At 36.0% G+C, this 19,386-nt stretch overlaps 3 protein-coding genes across 6 annotated transcripts; 1 reads left to right on the top strand and 2 right to left on the bottom strand.

The window, feature by feature from the left end:
* Positions 1-1,622: 1,622 nt before the first annotated feature.
* LOC110607394 lies at positions 1,623-5,588 on the bottom strand. Of its 2 annotated transcripts, XM_021746497.2 has the most exons (3): positions 5,164-5,588; positions 2,810-2,918; positions 1,623-2,636 (listed from the first exon to the last, which is right to left on the bottom strand). In XM_021746497.2, exon 3 carries the CDS (start codon positions 2,634-2,636, stop codon positions 1,824-1,826), a length of 813 nt encoding a protein of 270 aa, XP_021602189.1. In that variant the 5' UTR covers positions 2,810-2,918; positions 5,164-5,588; the 3' UTR covers positions 1,623-1,823. The 2 variants fall into 2 exon arrangements, with proteins under 2 accessions (XP_021602189.1, XP_021602190.1); XM_021746498.2 differs by lacking the exon at positions 2,810-2,918.
* A 560-nt stretch (positions 5,589-6,148) lies between these two features.
* LOC110607393 (U11/U12 small nuclear ribonucleoprotein 31 kDa protein) lies at positions 6,149-11,004 on the top strand. Of its 3 annotated transcripts, none has more exons than XM_021746495.2 (2): positions 6,149-7,061; positions 10,773-11,004. In XM_021746495.2, exon 1 carries the CDS (start codon positions 6,304-6,306, stop codon positions 7,036-7,038), a length of 735 nt encoding a protein of 244 aa, XP_021602187.1. In that variant the 5' UTR covers positions 6,149-6,303; the 3' UTR covers positions 7,039-7,061; positions 10,773-11,004. The 3 variants fall into 3 exon arrangements, with proteins under 3 accessions (XP_021602187.1, XP_021602185.1, XP_021602184.1); XM_021746493.2 differs by lacking the exon at positions 10,773-11,004 and adding an exon at positions 10,251-10,767 and having other exon boundaries at positions 6,150-7,061; XM_021746492.2 differs by lacking the exon at positions 10,773-11,004 and adding an exon at positions 10,331-10,767 and having other exon boundaries at positions 6,161-7,061.
* Positions 11,005-11,227: 223 nt separating this feature from the next.
* Positions 11,228-18,711, bottom strand: LOC110607397. The gene is made up of 8 exons (XM_021746502.2): positions 18,354-18,711; positions 17,552-17,625; positions 17,280-17,321; positions 13,426-13,467; positions 12,642-12,725; positions 11,986-12,073; positions 11,586-11,683; positions 11,228-11,502 (listed from the first exon to the last, which is right to left on the bottom strand). Exons 1-8 carry the CDS (start codon positions 18,544-18,546, stop codon positions 11,476-11,478), a joined length of 648 nt encoding a protein of 215 aa, XP_021602194.1. The 5' UTR covers positions 18,547-18,711; the 3' UTR covers positions 11,228-11,475.
* Positions 18,712-19,386: the final 675 nt, after the last annotated feature.

The raw sequence follows: 19,386 nt of genomic DNA, 5'->3' as shown, positions 1-19,386 counted from the left end.
GTGCAGAAGAGAAAGAAGCATTTGAAATCTTCCTTGAAGCTGTTCTTCATCTTGAAGGTCTGAACTTGTATTTGAAACTTGAATATTTCGGCTCATGTTGCTTAGAGGAATGCTTAGCTCAGCTTCTCTAGTCCACGAGATAGGCAATTAATCTAACAAGGCCCCCTCATCAAGCATGGCAGAGGTCAGATGATCTGTAGAATAAAAAGCAATTTCCTTTTGCTTCTCTACCCTTAAGACCATAGAATAGCATTCTATTAACACCAAGAAGAGAGTTCATGAGTAGGATTTTATTTTCGATATTATTATATCTGTAAAAATATAATATTTGTTATTATCTCACAATAGATATTACAACCTATTTATATATGAGAGACAGTTTCTAAATAGGAAGAAATAACATCTAATTCAGCTGCTGCTCCACAGTCTTCTCTAGTGAACTCGGCAAAGTGTAGCCGAGAGTCCCTCTCTCAAAAGTGTGTCCAGTAACTCTTGTGTTCAATTGTAGTATGATCCATGTACTCGTTGGTTTTGAGTGAATAAAAGTAAAAGCTCCTCTATTGCAACTCTGCCGTATTGAATTCTTCCTTCTATCTTTCTATTTATGAGGCTTTCATTGTTGCTTCCGTTGTGCCCTACTCTGATATACTGTTGTATTAGTTTAGCTCTCTTATTGAGCTACTGGAAGCGGTGTAAGACTGACTTAGTCTTGAGGGAAGGCTAAGTGCCGCATGGTTTCTTGGATTGTAAATTAACTACAATATCAAAAGTGACACAAGATTTTTCCCTTTTTCTTCCAAATTAATTAGTTGATGCAAAGATTAAACAGTAAATTAACTCCACATAAGCTTATACATATTAGGTAAAGCAATCTTGGTCACACACCATAATTGAATCCTTAGGAGAGTAAAATATAATTACGTCAGTCTCTTCAGGCAATCTAAAGCTAACCCTTTTCTTAGTCTTCCTCCTTGTGGTGATTGAAGAAACATCCAATATTGAAGAAAAGCTTTGATCATGAGTCTCTCTATCAATCATCACCAAACTTTCCAATGAGAAACTCATCTTCTTCTTTCTTTAGAGAAAACCCCTTCATGGGCTTCCATGGAAGAAAATGAATGTACCCTTTTGAAGAATTGTTTGGAAACAATAAGTTCACCTCCTTTTATGGATTCTGGATTCATACTAGGAGAGGCTAAGAGCCAGTCCTCTAATGTCTGCTTCTTTTTCTTCTTCTTCTTTATATTGAGGCATTCTGGCTTGAGATATTCAATAACTTGAACTGTAAAGTTTAAAAATTTAATTGAGAAATTGCATAAAATAAAAATTTAAAAACAGATCTGTCCACAATCCCTGTGAGGTCATGACCTGCTCTGGTTGCAGTCTTCACTACCATGCCCATAACATTCATAGGAACATCAGAGTAAATGAATGCCTTCACATTCTAGTTTTGAATTCTATTAACTCATGTATGATTGAAAAAAAAATTTTACAATGGCTTTATAATTTAAAATGAAAATATCAAACAGAGATGAATTTAGTGTAAATTCATGTACAAGTGGAAAACAAAATGAATTCTATTTTCATTTGGTTGCAAACACAATCTACAGAAACTTGAGATGTTCTGCAGAACCAACAAAAGCTGCTCATCAGAAAATTTTATTGTGATGAATCAAATACATATAATCATCATCCAGGCATCAGTATATTACAAACAACAGATTTTACAAGTGAAAAACTTCCTCAGCATCTAAATCGTTTCTTTAGGAAGAAGAAAAATCATAAAGAAGAAAGAATTTAAAGAAAACACCCTCGAATCCCCATCACTTGTCCTCTTGCAATTTATCTTGGATTTCACCAGTCTCCCCCAACCACTCCTCCAGTTTGGCTTCCTTATCAGCCTTGAACTCATCATAGTTTTCCAACAGGGACATTACTTTGGGAGGCAGCAAGTTCATCTCAACTTGTTCATCTTCTGCTTGTAGATCATCAGCAGCCTGACTAGGCAAAGGCATTGAATCTGCTTGTTCATCAGATTCCATATCAGGCAAAGATGAACTAGTGCTGGCAGATGCAACCAACTCAGATGAATTATTATGAGATTGTAGTTTCTCAGCTGCAGTTGGCATTGAATCTTTCGGCTCAAACTGTGGCCACTTGAAATTGCTTGCCGTTTCTTTTGCAGTCTTAAATACAGATGAAAGATAATTACTAGTTCTTCTGCTTTCCTGCTCGATTCTGTTATGACCCCAAGTGGACGGTCCCCATGACCTAGTTCTTCCTATTTGAAAACCTGAAGTTGCGCTATGAAGTAATCCTCTTCTTGGTTGTCTTTCTGACATCAAAGCTAGAGATGCCCTGATGTCTCTAATCATCTCATCAGCAATGGGGAAACCACAATCTTTCATTGACCTCACCACGGCGATAGAATCTTCTAAGTCTTCAGTATGCAAAATTGTTTCATGTGTCTTCTCTTTAATATTATTTTTGAGATTAATTACATTGGGAACTGCATTTTGTGTGTGCTGCTGAACATAGAAAAGCCCTACAGACGGTTCATTTGCCACGTAGTTGATCATCTCTGCCAAGCACTCAGTTATCTCCAAAAAGCCATCAACAGTGGAGAATCCATGCATCTTGTTGATGGCAAATGACAGTTCATTATTGTTTTGTCAAAATTACAATGCAAGTGTATTTCAACACAAGAAATAAAGAGAGTTAAAGCAGAAGAAAGGATATCTCCATCAACACATGAATATTTTGTCCCCGCATTTGCATGCTATCACTAACTAATGACAACAGCAATTACCTTAGCATATAAAACCTGAAAACCTTGTGATTATGTTTCTATGTACAATGTAAGGATTGTTTCTGCCTTTGCAATTATTCACCTTTGTAATCGAGTGCCATATGTGGCGCTGCATAGCAAATTTCACTTCTATCAATTCTGTATTCAAGCTATGCATGGCTTATTGTTTTAAAACAGTGATTGTTTGGTTCAAGGTTAAGAAGAAATGGTTTAATAGAAACATAAATCAGAGAAAATGGAATACTCATCACATCACAACACCTTATTTATATGTTTATAAAGCATTACCTGGTGCATATCATACATCCATCTTCTAATCACAAATAGAAAATATTACTATCAAACACACTACATAAATTCCTTATCTGTCACCAGACTGGTTAATTCATGCCACAGTTTTGAGGTTAAAAAAAAAAAAAAGAAATGTATTAAATACATCTGAAGTTTTAATTGCTTATGCATAACGGTGTACCATTGACAACTTGAGATTCATCTTTTTATTTGCAAAAGAATAATTTCATATTTCTTAAATACTCTTCCTCCAGTTGAAGCTCGTGCATCAGTTCATCTAAACCTCCTTGAATTTCGGGTACAATGGCCGACCTGGATAACGGGGTGTAATGCTCCTGCAATTTTTTAATTATCTAATGTATTTATACAATAATAAAAAACTTTCTATCTCTACTCTGTTAAATGATATATTAGCTCACTCAAGAAGAGAGGAATGATTCAATCCTTAGGAAAAATATTAATCAAGTATTAACGTCCTAAGAGAATTACATAGAGAAAGCATTCTCGTGTCGCTATCATCATTGCTTACTTGATTCACAAACTACATTATATAATTTCTGTCTCTTCTCCATTCAATTATGATAGTTTCACTTAATAATTGAGGAATGATTGTCTTTACAAAAAACTTCAAGGCATAACATGCTAAGAAATTATGTAGGGGTAGTGTTTCAATTTTGCTACGATCACTGCTCATGTACTATCCTATTAACTATTTCCAAACAAACAGCATTTATCCGTCCCCTGATTGATAACCTTCCAAATTAACTGAGTTCTCAGTGGGGGCAGCCAATAGCCATATGAGATCATCATCTTAAATAAAATTTTCATGACTAAATTTAACAAAAATCAACCTCAAGCCTACCTTGGGAAAATTTTTGGGAATTTTCTTTTTTAATAATTTTTAGCCAATATAGAACATCATATCTTTTGTCAAAACTGCTGTCTACATCTCTCCACCATCTAATAGCATATTCAAGCCTTAAAACAACAGGATAAACAGTTCTTTTGTTGAAATGCTTATATAAGTCGTCGTTAATGGCAGAGGTATCCATCTCATCTAACATATTCTCTAACACATGATCTGGATGCTTTTATTAGGTGTATACTGTATAGGCTTCAGTTTTTGCAGGCACAATCTATGGTTATCTTTTGATTTGCCACAAAAATGAGGAAAAACAGCACAAGGATCTCATTTTTTATGCTCGGAGATCAATCCTTACACTTGCATATCCATTGCATATGAGAAAAAAAAAAAAAAAAGAACTGCCAAAAAGCACTGATGGTTGCTCTATATCAACTTAAAGTATTTTGCATCCACTTAAATATCTCATAGAACCAATCTCCTCATTATTATCACACTAGGCATCTTGTCAAGTCTCAAGGCTCGAGCATTCCTCCCAGTCTTTGAAATCCTAATTCCCAAATGCTTTAATGAAGCTAACTAATTATATATATCAAGAAGCAATTCTTACCCATATACAACAAAAAAGTTGAATTGATAGTACAAAGAAAATTCATTCTCCTTGAGACAAACTCAGTAAATACTGTAATTTGAGAATCATATGGAAGCAATAGAACCAAATTGCTCTAATAAATAGGTAATATTAATCATTTGTAAGTTGGTTTCCGAGATTGAAACAAATGCATCTAATTCTAGTGTAGGTTAGACCAATTATGAGAACAAACTTAACAGCAAATATTTAACATAACCATTAAACTCATTCTCATATCAAGTAGCTCTCATTACTCATACAAAGAACAAAGGCATAACTGAAAAGGAAAAATTACACCAAACCAAAGATCAATCATTCAAATCACGCCCACATAACAAAATCACGCAGTATAACAGACACAGTTCCCATAACGTGGAGCATTGATATTTTTCAATCAATCATTTAAATCAAGCCCTCATAACCAAATCATGAATTAAACAAGATCCAGTTCCCATAATGTGGATGTGCAATCAATTAACCAATTCAATCAATAGGCACATATACAAAAGAAATAAATTCTTCCCGTTGTATTAAGAAAAAAAAAAGATAAAAGAAATGAAGATCACTTACAGGAAGCTCTAAAGGAAGGAGCAAGAAGAAGAATGAATCTCTATGCTCTTGATCGGCCAACTCTTTTCTTTTCTTCTTCTTCGAATCCTGGAAGATGTAGATATGACAAGATTCGAGCTTTACAGGAGCTTTGTGAGTTTCGCACCAGTATATCTACAGAGGTGTGCAGAATCTCTAGGTCTGCAGAATCTCTCCCGTTGGGTGTTTGGGTGTTGCAAGTAATGATGATACACGCTCAACGACCAGCAGATAGAGACAAGAATGAATACTGTTTCCAAGTTTTTATGGACAGGTTTTCCCTTCTTATAATTACAAGTTCTGAAACGATGAGCAAATTTTCAGGAGAATAAATCTCATTTGGGCAGTATTCAATTTTCTCTGAAATTAAGCTTCCTGATTTTTTTTTTTCTTGTTTTTTGAAATAAATTAAGCTTCCCGTTTAATTTACCCAAAGTTCAGATCAAATTGGCACATTTTTGTCAAAAAAAATATTAAAATAACGATTTTTTTACTTTTTAATAATTAAATATTAAATATTAATAAATACTATATAATTTAATATTTTATCAAACATTAAATTTTAAATACATATTATGAATAAAAATTCTTTTATGTAAAATATTTTTTTAAAAGATATTAAATAAATAAAATCTAAATATTATTTGGATAATAATATAGATTAGGATGAATTTAAACATATATTTTAAAATTAATTTTAACATTTATTTATTAAAAATAAATTACTATTCTTTAAATTTATGTAAAATTACTTTATTTATCCATACTTCAAAATCATTTAATTGATAATCTTTAATTTTTCTATTAAAAAAATTATTAATTTACTTGAATTATTTATGTTATTTAATATTTATAATTTTAAATATACATATTATTTAATTTTTTATTAAAATTAAAATAATTTAATTTTTAATAAAAAAACTAAAACATTGATTTTATAATTTTGTATTTGGGGGAAATTAATGAATTTTTAAAAAATATAGGACTGTATAGTAATTCTACTTGATTCAAATAGAGTGATTTTCCTGGTTAATTTGCCATCCCTAGTTGGAAGTGTCTTTGTTTCTGCAACTCTGCAAACAGTAACCGAGCACTAGAAGAAGAAGAAGAAGAAGAAGAAGAATGGGTCGTAAGCATAACAGTGACAGCGACGAAGACGAAACTTTCTACTACCGCTACTCCTCAGCCTCGTCTTTAGCCCTACCACCTCCATCTTCCTCTTCAAATACATCCAAATCAAACCCTAAATCCAACGGCTCAGGTGGTCTAGCGCCATCAAAATCCACACTTTACGTCTCGAACCTTGATTATTCTCTGACCAACTCTGATCTCCATACTCTCTTCTCCACCTTCGGAAAGATCGCCCGCGTCACCGTCCTCAAAGACCGGGCCTCCCGCCAGTCTCGTGGCGTCGCTTTTATTCAATTCGTCTCTCGAAACGATGCCCTCTCTGCTGCCCGCCAAATGGACAAGAAAATCCTCAACGGCCGTACCCTCTCCGCCTCCATCGCCACTGATAATGGCCGCGCCACTGAGTTTATTAAGAAAAGAATTTATAAGGATAAAAGTCGGTGTTATGAGTGTGGGGAGAGTGGGCATTTGTCTTATGAGTGTCCGAAGAATCAGCTGGGGCCGAGGGAAAGGCCGGTGGCTAAGCGAGTTCGGAGAGGTGGGGATCCAGGGAGGAGGGAGGAAGAGTTGGGGGATGAGGAGGTGTTTGAGGAGGAGAATTGGGCGTCGGTGGTGGATGGAGGGGCGGATGAGAGATTGTTGAGTGGAGGAGAGAACAAAGAGGTGGAGAGGAAGAAAGTGAAGAAATCAAGCTATTTTAGTGATGAAAGTGATGAGGAGGAGTGATCTGGAGATGTAAATCACCCAAGGTGTGTTGTTTTCTGGTTTGCTATTATGCTTCATGTTTGTAATGATAGTGTTTAGATTGGAGTTTTCATGTTTGATAGTGTATATCATATATGAATTTGTGTTTGATGGTTAATCTTATGGAGCACTAGAAGGATTAATCACTGTGGAAGATATGATGTGATTTCTAATAATTGTGCGGTGTTCTCTTATGATAGGCACAGATAGGTTTGTGTTTTTCTTTGATGTTAACTTGTGTTACTGGAAGAATGAGTTAGATTCAATAATGGGTAATGTTTTTGTTCTGGCATTAATTTGTGTTACTGGTAGACCGAGTTTGGTTGAAACTTGAATTGAAGACCTTGTTTTGTCATTTGATCTGGAGATGTGACACACCTAAGGTGTGTTTTTTTCTGGTTTGCTATTATGCTTCATGTTGGTTAATGATAGTGTTTAGATTGAAGGTTTCATGTTTGATAGTGTATGTCATATATGACTTGTTTTTAATTAATGGTTAATCATGTGAACCACTAAAAGGATTAATCACCGTGGAATATATGTGATTTCTAATAATTGTGTGGTGTTCTCTTATGATAGTCACAGATAGGTTTGCGTTTTTCTTTGTTTTGATGTTAATTTGCGTTACTGGAAAAATGAGTTTAATTGAATTATGTTTAATGTCTTTGTTCTGGCATTAATTTATGTTACTGGTAGACTGAGTTTGATTGAAGGGTAAACTGTAATTTAGTCCTTCTGGTTTAGTGAAATGCAACCTTTCGTCCCTCTGTTTTAAAAAATCTTTAATTTAGTCACTGTGATTTTTAAAAACTATGCCATTAGCCCCTCCCGTTAGATTTTTAGTTAAATCACCGTTAATTTTAGTTAAAAAGACTAAAATACCCATTCTCTCTCCTTCCTCTTCCTCTTCTTCTTCTTCTCCCTCCCGATCTCCTTCTTCTGCTTCTTTTTCTTCTTCTTCCCGATCTTCTTCTTCCCGATCTTTCATAAAGCTGTTGTCCCAGCTAAGTCCTCTCCCACAATTCAGATCTTAAGTTCCACATTCCAGCGTTGCCAAATGTCAAGAAGATTGCTGCCCATGATTTTGGAAATACTTGCACTGTTGTCCTGCTAACTGCGTCGAGAAGATTGTAGTGCTTCCTCTTTTCAGGTGCCTATGTTCCAGGCTCCAGTCTGTTGATCATTTGAATTCGTTAGTTATATTTACCAGTCGATTATGGGCATTCATCAATTGAAATATGTATACTTACGCGACTGTGAAAAACGAATACCCATCTAAATGCCATGATTGCATGGCTTCCTCATGATTCTCAAAGATGATTTCCACAAAATTTCTAAAAGTCATGTTGAGGACAATGGGTTCTATCACAATCTCACCGATTTTAACAATAACAGTGAAGTCATCCTCAGGAGCATCATAAGGGACAGGAATGAGCAAACGACTGTTGATATGAAGGCCACCAAATGCACCATTTGCTTTGTGAATCGATGTGCTTGGGTAGTAAAGAAAGCTCCCAATTTGGTCCTTGACTTGAAAATGATAAGTGTGGTTAGTTCCAGGGGGAATTGGGCAGTTGGTTCCAAGCACACCCTCCTGCCAAGAATTCTTCCTCTGTTGGATGCCGCTCCTGCAAAAAATTCAATCAAGATATAAACATCCCAAATTCTATGCTGAAAAAACAAAACAGGAAACCAAAGATTATACCATGTCAAGAGAAAAGGCTCGACAAGATTATTGAAAAGATTGACGACAACATTGTTGTTGCTTGTGGAGTTTATGACAGGCCCTGGAAATTGATAGTTGATGAGAATCACTTGCTGTGGTTTTCCCAAAGGAAGAGGAAGGAGAAGGAGAGAGAATGGGTATTTTAGTCTTTTTAACTAAAATTAACGGTGATTTAACTGAAAATCTAACGGGAGGGACTAATGGCATAGTTTTTAAAAATCACAGTGACTAAATTAAAGATTTTTTAAAACAGAGGGACGAAAGGTTGCATTTCACTAAACCAGAGGGACTAAATTACAGTTTACCCTTGATTGAATTATGGGTAATGTCTTTGTTCTGGCATTAATTTGTGTTACTGTTAGACTGAGTTTGGTTGAAACTTGAATTGAGGACCATGCAAGGCCGGCAGCAAATGAACTCTATAGTCCATGTATAGATAGCTTATGTGTGTGATTTTCATTAGCATTCTAATAAGCCTCTGTCAGTTTTTGTTTTGTATTGGAATCTAGGGGACAAGTGCTTATAGGCTTAGGCTCACTTTGGTATGCTATTAGTTTTAGTATGAAATTGCATACAACACATCGTTAACATATAACTCATAAGTTTAGCATAGAAGGCTTCTTCTTCTTTTGTCAGTTTTCTCTGTAATGAAATGTAATGGCAAGTTTGTTTTAAACATTCTCTCCCCATTATTTTTTATCTGTCATAAGAAAAACATGATATTTAGTCTTTCATCGTTGGTTTAGTTTTCTCTGCTGTCACCCTGTTCTTTTTGTTTTCCCCCTGTAATTGGCAACAGGCCCTTTCTCTCCCACTTTTTGGAGGAGCAAACTATTTGATTATGCAGGAACTTGTACAAGAATGAGTACTTCGTTGTATAAAGCATGTAGACCCTTTCAAGGCAATATAATTCTGGCTGCCTTGTAGGAGAACATTCTTGAGTAGACTTACAATGGGCATTATACACCCTTAATTTTATAACATTCTTCCTTCTAGCTAAACCAATATGAATACAGAAATTGCTGGGTATTGCCTGAGGATTACTACTTTTCACATTCTAATCAGTGAAAGAACTAAATCATTTACCATCCAAAGCATTTGAGAAACATATCCAAACAATGGCTATTCAGATTTTAACTTTGAAGTTAGAACAAATCATTGGTGCTCGTTTATCTGGAAAATGAGAATAGGAAGCTATGCGATTATGAAAAAATGTCTTTAAATATAGTTCAAACTGTAGCCTCTGTGTAGACTTCATTGATTATATTTGTAAGGCTCATTGATGTGATTTTTTTGACTCCAACTAGTCTGGAATAGAGAATTATAGTTGAATTGAGCACTGAGGTTGATGTTCTTCTTCCTGTTGTAAGTGTTGTTTTTCTTTCTTTCTTTCTTTTTTTCTTTTTTCTTTGGTGGGGGGTAGGGTACATCAAATGAAATAATTTTTCTTGGTATTTTTGCTGAACAGTGTGGTGGTAGGCATCATCTCGTCTTCTGGAGTGTATGCTTTCTCCTGCAAAATTTGAAGCAATTTGTCCCTTTTTTCAGATTAGTTGGATGTGCATTTGAGCTTCTACACCTTGTACCCTTGCAAACCAAAGCTTCGGTTGGTTATTTACCTTGAGCAGATCCCAATGGCGGTTCTTTTGGCCCTTTTCCTCATGGTACTACTTCGCTATTGATCACCCTAGGAGTATTTAGCCTTGCAAGGTGGTTCTGGCTGATTCACACAGAATTTCATGTGCCCATGCTACTCGAGTCAAAGCGTAAGCTAGTGATACTTTCGGCCATCACAATAAGCTACTAACATATCCAATTTGATCAACCGTGTGGCTATAGTGGATTTCTTTATAAAGCAAGGCCGTTCAAACATTGCATATTGTCAATGATACAAAGCTTATGCATAGCTATAAATCTACAGTGTACATTAAACTATATTGTAATTCATTGATAGAAAAAATTCTAATAAATTATTTCTCTCTCTCAACAGGTCAACCAACTAGCTTTTTGCACATTGTAATAGGCGTATCTCTGCAAATTAGAAATTGTGGAACGAGACAAGGCATGTTATTTTTTATAGAAATTGTATGAAAACATACAACTACATTGCCATTCTCAGTGCATCAATATAAAATTGGCAGCATGCATGAATGAACTTTTGAGCATTATAAACACTCTTAAATTTAAAAATGATGTCTCGTCTCTGAATTCTTATAATGTAAAGAGTTCAGAATTAATTTCCCACTTTTGCTTAAAAAAGTCTGCCGGTATTCTCAATTACTTCAATTTTTAATTGCAGGATTTACTTAGTTTTAAGTCTTAAAGTTGATGTACGAGATGAAACATTTTTAAAAGTCAGAATGCAATTAAAACTTTTTAGATAAAATTCAGGAGATCGAAACACATGAAATTACTTCACATGATATCTCTCCATGGGCAATAGCATGAAAACTAAAATGTACAAAATGGCTATTAGAATTTCCAGAAGTTGCTGGCATCTCAGTTCCAACAACATTTGGAGTTTTTGTTCCTGCAAGTGAAAATCTCTAGGCTACTTCTATGCTTCTCTCCATTATGCAAAAAGAAAATATTGTTCTAGCAGATTGCCTTGAGAATAGTAAATAGTAAAGTCCATATATGATCGTATGCTAATCCAAGAAATCGCAAGCCTCTGATTTCTGTTCTGTTTTCGCCTATGATGAGCTCGGCTGTTGTCCAGTCTGCCCAAAATTAAATCATATCAAGAGAATAGAAAATTGGTATTTGCTTTAGGAACTCTCTACTTAGCTAGCTCACAGCTCACCAGCATTTCATGGTCTCCCATGATTTCTTCTATTAGTTCCTGCAGTGGTTTATTAGCACTGTTGGGAACCAAAGCTGCAAATGCAGCTGCTTCTAGACCTGCACATAAGCCAAACAATATAATCCCTTTGGTTGAAATCAAGAATTCTGCGAGCAATAATTCGATTCAATTGATTTATTTTTTTATCAATTCTATTATTTCGAATGAAATAATTCATTTTTTTTTCAACTTTAAAAGGGTTTATTTTAAAACAAATATAAATCATGTAACGGTGTATGCATCCCATTGAATCCAAATATTGCTAAATGAATTATTCCAGGCATCATTTGATTCTAAATGGGATATCAAATCATCATTGAATGCTTTCCAATGATAACTTCAGAAAAAGAAATAAGAATACCAGTCCCTGGAAAAGCATCGATGAACATCATCATGTCTTCCCCAGTAAGGCCAGATAAGATGCAAATCCGTGGCAAAGACTTCGCTATCTGCAGAACAGAATACTCGGATTTAGGCAATCTGCATACATTGAAAGCTTGCAGTGTCTAAACATCACAAACTTAGATATCCTGAACTGGGATTATCATTTCAATTCTTTCTGTTAACAATCACAGGCCGAAGGGTGTATATCATCAAACTGAGCTCTCCATCACTCAAATGGCAAACTGAGCTCTCCATCACTCAAATGGCAATTTGGTTTGCTAAAGTGGAATTTGTTCCACAAGCCATATTCCAGCACTTTCTTTCAAATTGTTGAAGTGATTTAATTTATTAAGATATTAATGTAAACATGATAAGAACAAAGAAGATTTTAGTGCTGCCGAAAATTTTGGAACAAAAATACCATGAAATGGGTGTATGTCTTTAGTGTACTAGTAACAGAGGAAACTGAGACAAGAGCTCAACTGTATAAAGTTTCAGACAACAATATGATAAGAAAAAACATGATATTTTTATTGCAAAGGTGGTCTTAGAACACTTGCCACATTTGGAGCCTAAGTGCATGGTCATCCCTACAGGATGTAGAAAAATAAATATCAAATTTAAAATCTTAACCTGCACAGTTTCCAAATTTGGTTGACTTGTATGCATTGCTTCCCAAAGTGACTGGGTAATCATGTCTTCTGTACAAAAAATAACCTGCGATAAGGAATATCGGAACACGAACAGAGATCAAGGACATGCAAATCCATATTTACTCGTTTCATCACGTCTTTGTTGAACAAGAATACTAATTGTGTCCTATTTTATTTTATTATCATGGCATAAACACAACAGCAATTATGATGGTAACCATAAAATGCTTTTACTTGAATGGAAAGCATGGAAGAATATAAGCACTAAGACACACTTGTGAAATCCTTGCATCCTGATCCTGAAAATTATGAAGCATTCTTTAAATGATCTTTATTTTTCCCTTTTTCTGCCATGTCAAATTAAATAAAACATGCATGACAATCTGTCCAGAAGGCAAAACTCAAAAAGAAAAAAGAAAAGAAAAGAAAAGAAAAGGCTCCATATTAGTGTTTAAACATGGAGTTCAATAACTTGAATCTTCCTGGATTTATCCATATTGTCGTCTACATCTTGGTTTATTTTCTGCTAATTCTAGGCTCTCTTTTCTATAAAATTTTTACTTAAGAGTTGTGGAAGGTTCAGATCAATACTGATCAGATGATCGAGAATTATTTCTATCAACATAGTATTAATTTGTGCAGAGAAACCAAAATCGGAAGTTGTAATTCATATCAAGTTCCTACTAATTTTTTAAGCAACTGACACTAGATTTAACAATTCTGTCAAAGGAAAATAAAGAAATAGGTATGATGTGTGGCATTACCTTCATGAATTCACCACCCAACTCTTTCAGCAGCTGCCTAATCTGTGCCAAAGATTTATACAGGCAAGAATCAGAACCCAGTTTCTGGAATATCAGTTAAGCAATGATTCTATTCAAGAAACAGGCAAGACGTAAAAATGTTTATAATGGGATCCTTATTTCTCCAAAAATTGGGCATATCTACAGTCAACTAGATCCAAAATACTGAGATCAATGATTGTTTCAGCTACTCTAAATTCACTAGTTACATGAAACTGTTGAGGTTGGAATATGGAGCAACTTGGTATGCAAACTGAACTAGCTTTCAGCAAAGGATCTCTCTCTTAAGAAGCACGCTACATTACTGCTACATGGGAAGAAGTTGTGTTGCAAACAATAAGGATTCTCTGTTCATGATATAACTAAGACACTTAAATGCAACATTTCACCATTAAGAAAATTTATATCTATCGTTGTGATTTCATGTAGATAATCCTGTACTTCACAAAAATTCAATTCAATTTATTTATTTTCTAATAATTTTCTTGTTTAGAATGAAAGGATTCAAATCTTTTTAACTTAAAAGAATTTTCATTTTAAAAGAAGTTGATATCATGCATGATTTGTAAGAATTCATTTGAATTAATGTAATACCGGCTAGATTCCGGCATCGGAATCCCTACCTTCCGGCGGAATCTCCGTTGGAATTTGGAATTTCGAAGATGCCAGAGTCTTCTAGAGGGGTAAAATGTGATTTCTAAAATGTTTTTACTGATTTCATGGTTTTAAATGAAAAAGAAGTGAGTTTTGAAAGGAAAAGATCAAGGAGGCTTTTGCCAGGTTCGGCCGCCGAACATGGCAAGGTTTCGGGAAAGTGCCTTTGGCCTCCGAAAGCCTTGTTTGAATGAACCAAGGTTCGACCGCCGAACCTCAAGTTCAGCCGCCGAACATGCATGAGTTTAGGGGGCACGTTAGGCTGCCGAAAGTGGTTCAGCAGGCCAACTATAAAGGGCCCTCAGATTGAAAATGGGCGAGTTTTTTCCCCATTCTCGAGCTCAGGTGAGTCTTGGTCCTCCTTTGGTTGTTTTCATGTTTTCTCTACCCATTCCTCAAGTTTTTCATGAGATCTACCATTGTTTTGAAGTTTTGAAGCCCAAATAGAAGTTTTGGAGCTTGGATCCTCCACACCTCCGAGTTAGGGATCGCACTACCCCTCGATCTTCAAGAGGTAAGTGTAGATCCTCGCCTTCCTAGTGTTTTACTGAAGTTTTAAGTAAGTTTAATGATGTTTTGATGGTTGAGTATGGGTAGATATGCATGTTAGGGTTTATGTGGGTTTTGTGCCCAATGTGTGTCCATGTGATGTTGTGTTGAAGGTTTGAGCTAGTTTATGCATGTGGGAGAGTGTATGCATGATTGGGAAAGAGCAAGTGAGAGTATGGGTGGTTTTGATGGTTTTGGCCTATGTGGGTCATAAGCTATCTATGTATGCTTTTGATGTTGTTTTTGGAGTGTAATCGAGTTGTTAAGCTCCTTTGTGCATGGTTAAGAGTTTGTGCATGTGTTGAGAAGTTGGGTGCTTGTTTTGGGGTGTTTGAAATGGTTTGGGAGGCTGTTGGTGCATGAGGCTAGGGCTGAGCAGAATCCGGTTCAAACCGAAAAAACCGACCGAACCGAACCGATTTGAAAATTTGGTTCGGTTTTTTATACATTTCGGTTCGGTTCGGTTTTAAATTTCAGAAATTCCGGTTATTTCGGTTCGGTTCGGTTTTGATCAGAAAAAAACCGAAAAAACCGAACCGAACCGATTAGGGATAATAATATATTTTTTCAATAATATAGAGAAATTAAATTATATTAAAATTAAAATATTTTAATTAAATTTTAAAATACTAAACATAAAAAGTAAAAAATTAAAAAAATATTAAAAATCGAAACCGATCAAACCGAACAGAACCGAATCGAATCAGACCGGTTCGGTTCGATTCGGTTTCTGACCAAAATCGGTTCGGTTCGGTTTTCATAAAAACTAAAATTTCGGTTTTCGGTTTATTCGGTTCGGTTCGGTTTTGAACCGAACCGACCGAATGCTCACCCCTACATGAGGCTGAGTTCTGGACGAACTCAGGTTCGGCCGCCAAAGGTGGTTTCGGCCGCCGAAGGTGGTTTCGGCCGCCGAACCTGCCTATGGATGCATGGATTGGCCGCCAAACCTTGCCCCCGAAAGTTGTGCTTCGGAGCTGGAGCAGACTTTCGGCCGCCGAAGGTGATGTTCGGCCGCCGAAAGTGCCTGACTTTCATCTCTGGAGAGAGGGTTCGGCCGCCGAAGGTGCCTCCGAACCTGCATGACTTTCGTCTCTGAAAGGGACCTTCGGCCGCCGAAAGTGCCGCCGAAAGTGCCCTGTCCAGCCCTTTCATGATTGTTTTTCATGCATGTTTCTATGATGTTTTAGGGGGTTTTTGGGGAGTTGTTTATGAGTTGTTTAGAGTGTGTTTGGCACCTCACTGGAGTCCACTTGTGTAGGATCGGACCCGAGGAGCCGAGGTGTTTAGCAGTGTCAGCCGTTTTAGAGTCGGCCCAGAGCTGAACCTTATGTTTTAAAAATAAATCCAATGTTAAGCATGTTCATGCATCATGATTACCATGTTATGTAATAGGTTGTTTGCATTAGAATTCACAAATATGATGCATTGCATAATACGATGAAAGTGATGTGGATGAATCTTGAATGATCCTCTAGCCCTCAGTACGATATGAAATGATATGATATGACATGGTATGATATGAGATAGAAAGACCAGGTCGCCCCTGGCACTATGTTAAATGTAAGCGAACACTAGGTGAGGCCTAATTGCCCCTGGTGTAGTTGGACATGTTATGATATGAGTTAAGTAAGCGAATACTAGGTGTGGCCTCATCGCCCCTGGTATAGTTGGACATATTATGATATGTAGAGGGCTATTGGTGACAAATTCATCCTTGATGTGATATGTTTGTGATGTGATGCATTCCATGATAGCATACTTTAAATGAACTGTTTTTCTTGTATGGTTTCCGCTCACTGGGCTTTTATAGCTCACCCCTCTCCCCTAACCCCAGGTTTGCAGGGTCGGAGAAGTCACCAGGCTATGGCTATGGTTTTGATGTGTAATAGAATAGTAGTGGACATGATGTAATGTAAGTTATGTAATGATGTAAAAGAGTTGTATTGCAAAAATGATATTATGTAATATGTTCAGAGTTATAGTATTGTGCTTGGCCCGAGTTGGATAATCCCTTTGTACATGAGTTTTATTCTTTTTATGTTGATGTATGTGTTGGACCGAGTTTAACATAGGGTATGCTGACCCTAGGGGTTCTATGAGTTCAGTCATAGTGCATACACAGGTCAAGCTGGTTAAAGGTAAAGTTTTAAATGTTTCATGGAAATGTTTGCTCATGTTTGGGATTATACCGACTGTACAGGATGCTTAGTAGGCTTGCTACGGGTCCCGGCGGCTTTATGCCGATCTGGATCCTAGCGCCGGTAGCGGTCCGAATTTTCGGGTCGTTACAATTTTCTTGCAAAATAAATCATGCTAAACATAGAGATACAGCATGGCAATCTAATTAGATAAAATGATTTAAAACAAGTGGGTCTACTCTAACAAAACAACAACTAACTAGTTATTGGGTCTTACTCCTAGCTACCAGCAGCTTTAGTAGAAAAATACAAAAATCTGTAATTACTTAGATGTCGCTTTACTGTTGGTTTGTCATTTCACGTCAAATGCTGACATGGAACCACCAAGGTATCATATAATTCTTGACAAGTAGGTTTGATTATCCCAATAAACTCAAAATTGAAAAGACAAGAAAATGAAATGAGAATTACCTTCACTGCCTCTTCCAATTCAAATCCCAACAATAACAAAGCCTGCAAATTAGGAATTTAAATGTTAGTTCATAACTTAGATGCTAAATTTCAAACTATTTCGTTATAATTACACTTAATCTCCCCACTACACTGCAGTTCTCCTGAGCACCAAAGAAACAACAGGAATTGGGAGGCTTTTTGCCATGAAATAGGAGAAAATAATGCCAAAACTAAGACAAATTGATAGAAAAAGCAAATTAATTGGCATAGTAGAACTAACCACAACTTACAGGTGGACCATATACAGGGTCATCAGCATTTAAAGGAACAAACTTTGAATCTTCAATTAACTCATTGGGAATCCCTGCAATATAAGTACTATAGTTGAAGGATGTTGGCTTTCAAAGCATATAAAAAATGGAAAAACATTAAAAAAATACAGAGAAAATCTCTTCAAATTTATCAGAAGATACCAACAAAAGATATATGTACTTTTGTAAATGGACAAAGGGAAGATTTTCTAATGTAGAACTTGTTAGCTAGCATTAGCATTAGAGTCAAGCATACAAATCCTTCTTCTTTTTTCCCTTCTTTTTTTTTTTTTTTAACAATGGAGCTCGAATTTGAGACTTCATAGTCTTAGAAATGACTTTAGTACCATCGAACCAAAACCCGTTGGTATAAAAGCCCCTGTTTAATGTGCTTATACTCCATTTAAAAAAATGGATTATGCTCAATATCATCAAGCTCTTGTTTCCTTTCTTCAAGAATCAAGCACCAAGATAACTTGAATCCACCAAATGGATGAAAGATAGATTGCAATAAAGTGAAAGTAGGAATTAAGGTTTACCATTTCTTTGCCAAAATACTTAGCTAGTATGCAGAATTCAACTCCTCGGCTTACAATAACAGGCAAAAAAGGATTATACTTTTTATTGGTCAATCAATCTCTGTGTATCTGTCTAACAGGAGAACAAGTACTGATATTGAAATTACAGAAACAATCCCATGTTTGAGTTATCAATTCTAGAATAAAATTAGATAAAACAAGAGAATTGAGTACCAATTGAGAAGAAAAGAGGGTAAGCGCACCTTCAGCCGATGCTCTTGGCGGATGATTGAGCTTCAATTGATGGGTTGCGTTCTTCGCTGATACAGAAGAAGAAAAAGAAGCAAAAACTGCAGATTGTTTTGAAACTGTGAAAAGGTTTGATGAAACAGAAGGAATCAACAATGCAAAAGATTTCAAAAAACAATTCGTCGAGAACCCAAGAGTGAAAGCCATGAGAGTACTACTTCGTTTTCTTTTAACTCATGCAGTTCATAGTCCACAGCTCCACGCAGCTGTTATAAAGTTCTTAGCTTATCTTTGCCCCAGTGTCTGGTATCTTTCCATTTCCGAATCATTACATGCCATGTGGAATTTAAAATTTAAATTGTATATATAATAAAAAGTACTCGTATTTAGAAATTGAATTGTAAATTGTAGCTTGTTATGCTATTTTTCCCCATTGTTTTTCTTTTTAACTACAATTTATAATTTATAATTTTCCGGAAAAATTATTGCAGTTTTAAAATTTTTTTAATTTTATTTTAATAATATATATTTTTTAACATGCAAAGCTTGATTGCATTTAAAAGTACAGTGAGTGTTGGGATGTCAGGCCGACGGGTTTTCACGGATACCCGATCCGCCCAAACCCTATTAGGACGGATTTGGACGGATTCGGATTTGAAAAATTTTACCCGTCTCGAATTCGGGTAGGGTTCGAAATTAGACTATCGAATACCCGTTACCCGAACCCGATTAGTATATAACAAAACTAACCCAAACCCTAATCCTTAATTCCTTTTTTTTTTCATTTTCACTTCCTTCTCTCCGTCGCGCCTCTCTCCCTGCTTCCCTTCCCATAATTCCCAATCGGCCTCTCTCCTCCACTTCACTAATGACTGTCGGCGCAGGCCGGTCAGCATCGGCGACATCTCCTTTCTCTCCCTAGTGACCATAAATCTTCTTCTCCCTCAGTCATCAATATCTCCTTCTCTCTCCAGTCGCTAACATCTCTCACAGTCCCATTTTCCAGTCAACGCCTCTCTCCCCCATTTCACTCACGAGTGCCGGCAG

This window comes from Manihot esculenta, chromosome 7, assembly GCF_001659605.2.
Source record: "Manihot esculenta cultivar AM560-2 chromosome 7, M.esculenta_v8, whole genome shotgun sequence".
Taxonomy (NCBI): Eukaryota; Viridiplantae; Streptophyta; class Magnoliopsida; order Malpighiales; family Euphorbiaceae; genus Manihot; species Manihot esculenta.
Note: the sequence above shows the minus strand (reverse complement) of the source record. Positions and strands in the feature narration are given on the sequence as shown.